We start from the raw sequence: 12,097 nt of genomic DNA, 5'->3' as shown, positions 1-12,097 counted from the left end.
CTGCTTGCTGATTTGAAACGAGGCTGCACCTAAATTCCCAGATACATTATTAACAAACAGCAGGCTAGTTCTTCACTTGCAACGCACAGAACCACTGTTCACTGCTCCATGGTGGACCCTAGAAACCCTCTGTCCTGGCTCAGCGGATGCTCATTCTCCTCCTTCACTGTCTCTCATACCACAGAGCCTGTAAAACACAGCCCCATCCTCTGCATTTGCAACCAAGCTACCCCTTGACCCTCATGCTTTAGCTTTTCATGCAGCCTAGCCCTGTCATGCAATAACTAGGGAAAATACAGCTTTCCAGCTTCATTTATAATTGGCACAGGGCCTGGAGAATGATTGCCTGATACAGCCATTGGCTTGGGACCATCTAAAGGACAAAAGCCCTTTTGATACCATTAATGCTTTCCAGCCTGACAACGCTGTTCAATTACTGGCTGCCTGGCTGGGGTCCATCAGCTGGCATTGTGCTTTGACTACGGTGTTAGGCTTGAGCAGACAACATGTGCCCCCCACAAAAAGGAAAGCCCGTGTTTCAGAAGTGGGCTCTGACTTTAACTATACCTCCAAGAGAAAAGGAAAGAGCTGGGCAGGCTGCATTGCTACTTGCTGGGCTGTGATAGAGATTATGCCTGTCCACTTACTCCTTGGCCAGGCTGGGGGTCCTGAGAAGAAGGAATGGTGCCTGTCATTTTCCTTTGCTCCTGGTTGATCAGTATGGTCAAGCCTCAGTTTCCCCAAAGCCAGAAGTGAGCTCTGGGAAGACACAGGTGGAAGAACACAGAGCCGGGAAATTCTTTCCTTCCCCTCTGTTTTTTAATTCTCAGGAAGTTTCTAGAAACTGCAGTGACATTCATCCTCTCTCCCCACCCTTCTCCCATTCACCAAAAAGCCTGCAAGCGCTCCATGAACCTTTTGTCTGCTATTTGCCAACTGGGGCTTGTACAACCCCAGGGGAGAAGGTGTCTTCCTTCTCCTGGGGGCTGCTAAAAGGCTGCACCTCTCAGCATGGCTGCCGAGACTGTCAGTTTTTAATTCCTGCCCTTGTAAAATGACACAAATCAAGTACCACCGAGGATCATATATTGATCTCGTGTCAGCACTGATGGCTGCTGCACTGATCATATCAAGATATTATACTTTGCCACTGAACTCCCTCTAAATTTATAGCAGAAATTACAAGACCAGCTCAGTGTCAATACATGCTATTTGAAATATGACACTAAAATTCCTGGTATTTTCATTAACACTGCTAGTTTATGCTGGCATATGTAGAAATCACGTAGGCAACAAACTCAAGAAGACACAAGCACTAAAGAGAAGCTCTCTGAGGCTTGGTCAGGTCCTCAGTAGTTCTTCCCAAACACTCTTTAACAAAGTTAATCTTCATAGCTTACTGTGGTGCAAGAGGGACATGTTTGGTTAGACTGTGATCTTACATGTACTGCAAGTAACGTTCCTGCCCAGGCAGCCTTTGGAATTGAGTAAGGAGAGCTAGTTGAAAAATTTCCATCAAAATATACCAACCTAAACCACATTTTGGTGGCATTTTTTGGACTTCCACCGACTGCCAGCAACACAGAGACAGGTTTTGCTCACCAGGTTGGAAGTTGAGATTTTGCCCTGCAGGTTCCTGGGGAGCTACAGGGCATGGAGGCACTGGTTATGGCTGGAGTAGTGGAAACCCATATGCTAACTCAGTGCTCACAGTCTCTCTGCTGTGGGAAACTTCAGGGAAAAGGGGGGGAAAAATGATGTCTTCTTTCTGAAAAAAATACAATAAAAATCTTCCAAGCCCTGCATCATCAAAGTGTTCTGACCTTCCAAAATGAAACATTTTCAGAAGTTAATTTCTAGAGAACTGAAAGTTCTCCTCTCAGTGAAATATTTTTTACATACCATAAATTCCTATGGGCTAGAAATTCAGAGTTTCAGTCAGGTCTACTACCTTGTTCGCTTCACCTTTTAGTTTATGAGATTCTGTGATTCTTTCCTGTCTTTCTTGAATGGCATCTTCAAGATCTGTACCCTGCACAAACTCACGCTTGGAATCTATCAGCCAGATGAAAGTCTCTCATACCAGGAGTCTGACTACTTGAATTAGTTTTGTTTTTACTCTAACCCAGAAACCAATAGGATATTACCACTACTAAAATGACGCAAATAAGAATTTCCCCAGTCATACAGCAGTGGATGCTATGCCAGGTCCTTGCCTAGTAAGGGATGACACAAAATCATCTTTCTTTTAAAAGGTCTATTTTCTAGTTTTAGAAAATGAGGTCATTTCTAGAAGAAAGCTAAATCTATTTATTTATTATAATAAAAGTAATTAAAATTTTACACATGATTTATCTCTACGAATAAATGATAACTCTATTACTCTGATTTCCTTCTAAAGACCCTTCACCACTTCTCAGACAATTTCTAGGCTTCACACCGACAGGTGGATCAGTAACTCGTTCCTGTCAGTGGGAATAACCACCTTTGAACGCAGCGCTGCCTTCTGGGGGACAACCCCCCTACAAACACCAGGACCCCCGCAAGGCGGGACCCGCGCCCCCCGGGTTGCAGCTCGGCAGACCTTTCTTTCCCAGCGCAGCCGTCCCGCGCCGCGGGGAGCGGTGTTTTCCACCGGAGAGCAGGCAGGCGCTGCCCCGCAGCAGCCCGGCAGGCAGAATTCCCGCCGTGCCCGCAGCGCTCACCACGCACCGACGTGCTCCAGGCTTCCTAGTTCTGGTTCTGCGCTCCGAGGAGCCGGTTGGTTGAACTCCTTTTGTGCTGGCTTAGCCCTATTCATTTTAATGAAGTCACTTTTTGTCCTTAGTAAAGAATGAGACCTTTACATCCCAACCTCTGCAATGCCCTGGAGGACACTGAAACACGGATTCCTCCCTATCCTTCTCCCTTTGCATCCCTTCCTCTGCCTCACAAGAACTTACTTCTTTGGAGGATATTTCAAGTCTCCCTTTTCTCTGCTTTCCCTGCCATTTTTTTTTTTTTTTCTTCTTCTTTCAGCTTTTAATCCAGTTTTCTTCCCTTCTTTCTCTCATCTCTGGCAGCCTTAGGACTCCCTCTCTCCTTGAGGAGGGTTTGGAGCTCTTCAGGTTTTCAGATTTTAAGGCCAGCAAGCACTGTGGTGATCTAGTCTGGACCATGAAACTTCCTTCAATTAATTGCTTGAATTACTGAACATCTTCCATAAACAAAACAGGCTTATATTTATCTCCTCTTGGCATCCTATCACTGTGCTACATCGTTGGTAGCTATGTGAAGAAGCCTTCTTTCTGCAACTTCCTTTTTCCCAAGTTGGCACTTTCCTAAATTGTGATCATCCATCAGCTTCTCCATTTCATTCACTTGCACCTCTCCCTCTAAATTTCTTAGTATCCTCTTAGAGTGATTTATTGACCTCAGCACTTCAAATATCTCTCACAAGTCCACACTCCTGAGCTTTTAAGCTTTTACAAAGTGCCATGTGTGACTGCCAGGTCAATTTTTCTCCTCAGCTTTCAGAAGTTTTTCTAATCTGGGACCTTCCCCTGTGAAAGGCATATTCACTAAAATTGCTAATAAATGGTTAGGTTGTACTCTTCATCCAGATTCTGTTTGCTCACATTGGCCAGACCCACATCCTGTGGGTCGTGATCCCTTTCCTAAGGCACTCACAGCCACAATGAGTGCAGATCAGAGCTCTTTTTCTCCATGCTCCTAAAAGTTATTATTTTTCTACCTCACCAATGTAGATGAAATATATTTTTGAGGCTTTATCATCCCTTGTCTTTGTGAAACTCTTTCTTTCTGTTTTTTTACCCATCTACCTCGCTTATATCTCATATTAATTTAAATATAACTGCTTATTGAGATGGAAGCACAGAAGCAGACAACCACTAGAGTGTTACAAGCCCAGGAACTACACTTTAAATATTTGCAGGTAACCGAACCAAAATTAACATGTTTTTATGACACAATGGCAAGGGATGGGGAGCCGAAAAGCTCCTTGGGCATTGCAATTCCTTTTGGAAACTAAGAGGAATACATAGCCCAGGCGGGGGTTGGAATTTCTGAGATTATGATAAAGATCACTTTGCAAAATCCATTAAGGTCAGCAATCAGTCACAAAGTATTTCTACACCCTGCTTTGCCTTAGGAAAAGTAAGGAGCCCTCAGAAAAATGTTCAGAAACTGGAAAACAGAAACATCAATTTTATTCTGTATTTTTCTTTCCACTGATAAAATACCTGTTCGTGTGACCACGTCCGCTCTGAGCCATCCTTCACACAGATGTCCAGCCTCAGCTCAGTCCCTGTGGCTCCATGTTTACTGTCCACACAGAGGCTGGCTGCCACATTTCGAATCTGCAAAACCGAGCAGCAACATTTCATGTCAAACCATGCTGCAGAACAGAGCTTCCAACATTAGGGGGTCAGGGGTTCAGCTTCCTTAGCAACTGAAGGGCTTGAGACTGACCATTAGTTACATAAAACTGGTGGAACTTACTTTTTACAGGGCAGAGAGCCATGTCCTGGAATGAACTGTTCTATTTGTGAACAAGCTTTAGAAGCAGCAAAGTTTGAAATAGTCAGCTCAACAAAAGAAAGGTAGGTCTGTTGTGAAATATTTTCATGCAAAGAAACTATGAGGAAAAAAAGTCCGAGAAGTTCAAAACTTGGTCTGTTTCTTCTCTCCTACCAGAGCAAGAGACATCAACTGTGTTAAGAGGAAATTATTTCCGTATGAGTCTCTCTCAGGCTTTGGATCAATATGTCTTGAAAATTCAGGCACACCCTGTTCCAATGCTTGTTCTTTGACACAGTAACACCATTGCAGAGAAGGTCACACACTAGGGCTCAAAGTGCATAAATTTAAAAAGTACTTAACAAATTTGTAGTGTAACTGTGCTTACCCATGGAGGTTTCTTGTGCTGTCTGCATACTTTCTGCAAACATTCCACAGTGTAACAACTTCTTAAAATGAAAACCTTATTTTTGAGACTGAAGTAACTAAGCAGTAATTAATCTGTAGCTATCAGTCGTACCAGATACGTCCCACTGCTGCTATGGATATTTTTCTGGATTACTAGATTGAAAAGGTGCACATTGCTCACTGCCCCCATAAAGAGGAAAATCCCAAATATATTTTTCAAATAGATGCACATTTCTCCTTGAATACCTTAGTTGGGCTACTTAAAAATCCTCTAGACACCTCCAGAATGCAAGAATTTCTTAAAAGACATTCCCTGACAATGACGTACACAGAAACTGAGTAATCAAAGTTCTCTTACATACATGGAGCTGTGCACAAATTCTCTCTATATAATTTATAGGAAGCAGGTGCACATTTTGACATTCTGGCCCCTACTTTGATCCTTACGTAAAAAAAATAAAAGAAAAGCTAGATGCCAAATGGAGAGACAATCGAGTGGACATTTGTATTTTTTCCATGGAAAATATTTTTCAAGTTACTCTTGTTGCTCCATTACATTAGACAAATGTAAACACTGCCCCTCCAATACTGCACACCTCATGCACAAAACCAAAGGATGGAAAACTCAGCATACCACAAAACACTGCAAGGAGGGGGCAATCCCCATGCTTCTAAGAAACATGGGAGAGCCACTCAGCTCTTTTTCTCATTCTGGAGGATTGGAACTGAGTCTATTCACCATGTTCTAAGAAAGATTTTGACAGATAGGAAAGCAACAGGAACCAGAGCAAATATAAAAACCATCACCTTCAGGAAAGGTTTTAGGAGCTGCGTTTGTTTAGTCAAGAAAAGAATAGAACAGGCAAATGATGAGGGCATTAGTTTGAGTGATGGGCTCCAACAGCCTCTGAGCCTTCACTGGTGCTTAGAGAAGTCTTGGACAAGCCCAGTTCTAGGGTGTTTTTTTGTATTTCAATACAATAAATATTGCTATAGATTAGTGCTATAAGACACTAGCATTTCATACGCACAACTAGATGCAGAACCCCAGCTCTGAGCCCCACAGGACAAAGGGTCACATTAGCTGAAAAAAAAAAAAAAAGGATGAAAGGTAATTAGTTCTCAAAAACCCTGCCTTCATCTTTGTATTACCCAGCAAAAGAGACAGGAAAGAATAATGAGGGAAGTAGATTTTAATTTGGTATTTTTAAAGCTTCATGTGAAATACCTACTCGACGTATAATTTTTTTGAGAGTTTTCAATCATTTCTCAGTGCACTTAAATTTCCATTGTATAAGTAAAGATTACTGGCCTACTGCAAAATTAAATGATACATCACTTCTCTTCTTAGAGAATGTGAGCTAATTAAAATGGAGCTGCTAACCATTGCTATTAATAATTGGGGTATATTTATGTGATTGATAATTGTAAAATGACAGTGAATACACTCTCAGTCCAATGAATGCTTATTAGATTTAAGCATTTTCATAATTCTGTGTTGATGGCATCGCTCCATTCTGTTCTCAGTCATTTGAACCATGCTATAAATTAGTTCTATGCATTTCAGGGAAAGTCTTGAGCTGAAGCTGCATTCAGTTCTTTCCCTGCTGGAACCTGTCTCCCCTGCTCTTTATTTCTTCTCCTTTTCTGTCTGCTCCCAAAAGGTTTTCCTGAGGTGTTTTTTTCTCTGGTTTGTTGCAGTTCACATGTTAGCTCATCCTTTTTTTTTTTTTTTCTTTTTTCTTTTTATCCTTCCTTTCATTGCAGAGCAGTCATCGTTTGTTTTTCATTTTCTTTTTGTAATACAGGCATTTCAGTCAAGCCCGTGCTTTTGTTTTCTGGTGTTTCTGTGTGGCCTTGGCAGTTGCTAGAAACTGAACTGAGCCATCGTGCTGCTGCCAGAACCCCAGGGAATGTTCTGCTGAGCCACACGGCCTGCAAATCCCCTAAGATGCTCATATGGAACAAGGAAGGAAAGCAGAAGCACAGCAAAGAGAGGCTTTTTTTCTAGTCTATACATCAATATCATAGAATGATAGAATGGTTTGGGTTGGAAGGGACCTTAAAGATCATCTAGTTCCAACCCCCCTGCATGGCAGAGACACCTCCCATTACATCAGGTTGCCCAAAGCCGTATTCAACTTGGCCTTGAACACTTCCAGGGAGGTGGCATGCACAACTTCCCCAGGCAACCTTATTTCTGCCTAATATTTAAATATCTAATTTAATCTAAAATCTCCTTCAGCTTAAAACCATTACCTTTTGTCATACTGCTACATGCCCTTGTAAAAAGCCCCTCCCCAGCTTTCCTGTAGCCCCTGCAGGTACTTGAAGGCCTCCATAAGGACTCTCCAGAGCCTTCTATTTTCCAAGGGGAACAACTGCAGCCCTTTCAGCCTGTCTTCATAGGAGAGGTGCTCCAGGCCTCTGATCATCATCGAGGCCCTCTTCTGGACTAGCCCGAATATGCATTTGAACTTCCTTGTTACTGCCTAAGGTTATGAGTTACAACTGGCAAAGAAATATCTAATACTCTTAATACACTCACATTTCCAACATTCATGTTTGTGCAATTACAGAGACTGGGGATAAACAGGATACAGATTTGATCACCCATGCAGGTAGGGTTGAGTTGCTACATAGGATATTCATTTGCTCAACTGTACATGCTGTCACTTGCACAGACAGATAAGAGTATGCCACAAGCATGCATTCACCGAGTCTGTATGGACTAACAAGGATGGTTAGCAGTGATCTTCAAGGCTTGTTTGGAAGTAAAGAAATTCTAAAAAAAGCATGGGACACTACAGGTAAGTCATTATGCTTATTTAATTCTTGAAATGCCATCCTAACAGAAGTTGGGAGATAGAGACTAACATTATGGGCTGTGCAGTCCTTACAGAGAGCAGCTGAGGCTTAAAAGCACAGAGAATACAAGCTCTAAGGGGTCTGTGTTCACTCTTCTGTATTGGAGGTCTCTAAGCAAGGACATACAGGCTTCTCAGTGCTGCACTGATGCTTGGGAACAAAGACACATCACCTGAGTGGGATTTCTGCTGGTGTAGCAGCTGACTTCTGTGCTTCAAATGAGGTAGCAAACCGTAAGGAGAAATCACTAGTTAAGCCTAGATACAGTAATCCTTGGGTTGTACAAAAAGAAGTTAACTTCTGTTAAAACTACAGCTTCCTTTCTCTAAGGTAACAAGCCCATATTAAGATGACTTTTCTCCAGACTAGGTCAGGCCCTAAGAAAGAAGTAAAGAACTATCTTAGCTCACTGACACTGCAAGGGGGAAAGACAAAAGTGATGTAAAATTGGAGCTGGAACATGGGGGGACAGAAGACCTGAAAGCCTAGACCTTATGTTTGAACAAGACACTGATACCTCTTGATATTTGAAGCTGCTAATTTGATACACAGGTATAAAAAAAAAAGAAAAAAAAATTTTGGACACCTATCAAGAAAGAAAAAAAAAAAGCACAGGTTCTCAAACAGTATTTACATATTGCAGAATATACAGTCTCTTAGATAACTTGCCCCTGGCTAAATCATGTTGGAGTTTTGCAGAAAGCCAGCATTTCCATGATTTAATAAGCTCCCCATGGGAGAGGTGGTCTAGCACTACACTCTCAAAATCATTGTATTTTGTCATTGGTGTGCAAGCATAGAATGGAATCTAGAAAGCAACTGATGTGTTGGTTACCCTGATAATCTTCTTGTTAAAAGATTACAGTCTTCTGAGGAAAATTAAGGGTTGCAGGCCATTGACACAGTCTGCTAGGATTAATTTTGAGATTTTTGAATACTGTGGTGCAAGCTGGGTAATGACACACTTACATGCTGCATGTGAAATGAAGAAAAAAACAAGACAACCTCCCCCCACCCCTCCACATTTTACAGCAAAGTGAATTTCCCCCTTTCTTTTAGGGGAATGTATTTTAGGCTGAAAAAGAAATTACAGAGGGAAATTAAAGTTTCCCAGTGACCAGCAGTTATTTTGACCAAATTTATTTGATAATTCCAGAACTCCACAATTTTGTTCACAGGCAAATGAGTTTCTGCAAGGTTTGCTGTTGAGGTAGTGGGTGATGTTCTGGCTCCAGCAGCCTTGCCCTGCTTGTGCCAGAGCCAGACTGTCACCCAGGCTCACTTCAGCCTTCCTGGGGGCAGAGGGGAGAAGTCAAAAAGGGACAGGCACTCCCAGGGGTCCTGGGAGCTACCCTGCATGCTCATCATGACATGAAACTGCACCAAGCAAAAAGTGGGAAAGCACAGCAATCTAAAGACACCTTTATGTTCAGTACATACATGTTCTGTTGGAATGATGAATGTGGAGATGGTGCTGGGACTATCCTTAGGATGCCTCCACGGAGCAACAAAAGAGCCCCTCGGTGCTATCAGTTTATATAATACTTTCCATACCTCTGATTTAATGTCTGAACTAAGAAAGTGGCTGTAGCTCTTGGAAGACATTAGTAATGTTCATTTATGCTGCTTTTTTCATTTGAGCAGCACTTAAAGTTTTCATTCACTGCTTATGTTCTCAGATGACCCTAGGGCCATCAACGTCTACAGATCAAATACAGAAAAATGAGCCATCTTTCCTGTCAACTGATACATAGTAATTTCAAAAGTATTTATCCTTTGTGTGAGCCATAAAAAAGAAGTCAAAGCTAAAAGAAGTCAAGCACTGCCAAAGACCTCACTGAAGAAACAGAGGACTCTGTTATTCAGTGTGACACTGATCCTGATGAAAGAATTTGAACAGCCCAGCTGTGCAGCACTTGGTGTGTGCAGGGTGGGGAAGAGCTGGTTATATGGCTTTTGTACAACAGATGAGTTGCACTTGGTGGGCTGAGATCGACTCATTAAGGGTACGAGAATGAAACTTTAAAGAAACTAATCAAAAGAGAAGTTACTGAGTTCTTAGGCTTTAATCCTTTTTCAAATGGGCTACTTGCCTTAACTCCATGGGTGACATTTTCATGTCAGTGCTGTAAAACAATTCTGTAATATCCATGAGTTTGGGACTGACAAAGGAGTATTTTCAGGCCCTACAGCTTAGCACTGCTGCAGGGATTGTGATACTTGCTGTGTATTAAATCACTGAATAACAAGCTTGTAGATTTATGAGTACCTCCTAAGTGAACATTTAGTGTCCAAATCTCACCTAATGTAGTGATTGTTTTAACTTCCTTCCAACAGATTTCAAATAGACAATACAAATAAATAAATCTGTCTTCAAAAAAGAATGGGATGGGTATTACTATTTTTTCAATGAGTAGCATATTTTGCTATATATTTGGAAGGGTAAGAACAAAACCTAATTGAAAACTTTCCTTTTCTACCCAGTGGGAGAGGAAAGAGTACAGTTATCTCATACAGACGGACCTGACAGTCTCTCTAACCTTAATCTGTCTGGGTTTGCTGTTACATTGCTTTACTGCACATATTTCAGATGTTACAAGGTACAAACAAGCAGAAGAGGTAAGGCCATGACAAGTGGAGCAAAGAAGACTATTTTTTGTTTTGCAAATTTCCTTCTTTTCATCTGGAACAGATTTTGTCAAGAAATCTGAGTCATATTTTAAAGAAATCTGTTTGCAAAAAATGAGGAGCTGTGCAGAGACTGTTTATAAGATGTCTGCTTTTGCACCACATGCTTGCTCTAGCTAGATACCAAAATACTAGAGCCAAAAATTGTCTGAATACCTCATTGTTTGTTCTTTCTCAGACTGGCACTGGCAAGCAGATGAAAAGTCTTTCCAAGTGGAAGCAGAGAGGGTGTTAACTGACAGCCAGTCTTGGCACCAACTTTTGGTGTGTATAATCAGAAAGGTTTCTAGAGCTGCTTGATTCTTACAAAGCAATAACACACAGACTGTTTTCCTCTTTCAGCTTCTAATTATAACAGCCATTGACATTCAAGTTTGTTCAAGTTCCTTGCAAGTGCCAACAAATTAATTAAAACTTCACAGGAATGTGACAGTCTCAGGAAAAAAGAAAGTAGGGCTGAAACTTCTCTTGCTATTTTAGATAAAGTACATTTTAGAGGAAACAGAAAGCCTTTGGTCTTCTTTCCTATGAACTCATTAAGTGCTTTTAAGGTACAGATTTGATACTACTGCTTTGGTCTTTGATTTACCTTTTATAAGTCTAGCTTTATGCAAAGAGTATATTAATATTGCCATGAAAATGATGAATACCTGAATCACAATCTCTTCCATTGATTAAGGTAAGGATTGTTCAGCTGGCCAGAGAAATTCTACATCCCATGATCACAGTCCTCTAAAGATGTAGATGTATACATGTGGAAGATTATGAAGGGAGATAACAGAAGCAGTCACAGCACTGTGCCCCAGCCCGATTTCTACTGATACACTTGTTACCTCTTGCTGTACATTAATCCCATAAAATGTGGGCAGCAGCATCAAAGCATCTAAAATAATCTTATGATATGTAATAATGAGCACTTCATACTCTTCCACATTCTTGTCCTCGTTGTGCATGCATATAATGGCTTGTACATTGAATTATACGCTGGACAGCCATAGTTCTAAGACATGATGGTTTCTCATTTTAATGGCTAGTCCAGGGATTGTTCCAACCGCTGTGAACTCCCTTAATAATGCTACTTATCATAGGAGTTAAATCTAAGTTCAATATTTTAATTTCCTGTAAAGTGAGACTAATTCAAATCTGATCTAACTTGTGTATTCCTCACCTCTCCCCAGGCAGCAGGTGGAGGCTCCACAGGAGGGTAGTATTTGGGGACATCCCAAGCCACTGCAGCCATGAACCACTTGAAATCTTTACATTTAAGATGCTTGCGAAGCTCCTTCTGGGCAGAGATATCACCAGTTGAGAGATGTCTGTACTCAGGCCGTCGCTGGTAAATGTACTCTGCAAATTCATCCATCCAGGTCTCTGCCACGCGCTTCAGGTTCTGTGCAGCAGAAAAAAAGAAATCATTAATATCCTCGTGCTTTGAATGCACTGTATTCCTAATGGAGAATTAAACCAAAATAATTTAGCAGTCCACACAACTTTTAAGCTTGGCTGTTCTTATTTCTCAGTCTTAGAAAATGTAAAAATACCAATAAACATATGCTATCTTTGTGACAGTGTTGAGCAAACACTACAAAGTATTAAGTACCCTGTTTTCCTGCTG

The 12,097-nt window shown here is 41.3% G+C and overlaps 1 protein-coding gene across 1 annotated transcript in view; it reads right to left on the bottom strand.

Moving 5' to 3' along the window:
- Positions 1–12,097, bottom strand: part of GALNTL6 (polypeptide N-acetylgalactosaminyltransferase-like 6) — a 277,333-nt gene that overhangs the window by 9,369 nt on the left and 255,867 nt on the right. The window contains exons 11-12 of the mRNA XM_009996002.1: positions 11,651–11,872; positions 4,242–4,358 (exon numbers count right to left, since the gene is read on the bottom strand). Of these exons, the coding sequence (XP_009994304.1) occupies positions 4,242–4,358; positions 11,651–11,872 (339 nt within the window). The remainder of the gene's footprint in view (positions 1–4,241; positions 4,359–11,650; positions 11,873–12,097) is intronic.

Source organism: Chaetura pelagica, unplaced genomic scaffold (assembly GCF_000747805.2).
Source record: "Chaetura pelagica isolate M959 unplaced genomic scaffold, ChaPel_1.0 scaffold142, whole genome shotgun sequence".
In the NCBI taxonomy this organism is placed as follows: domain Eukaryota; kingdom Metazoa; phylum Chordata; class Aves; order Apodiformes; family Apodidae; genus Chaetura; species Chaetura pelagica.
The sequence above is the reverse complement of the archived record's forward strand: the minus strand, read 5'-3'. Positions and strand labels throughout refer to the sequence as shown.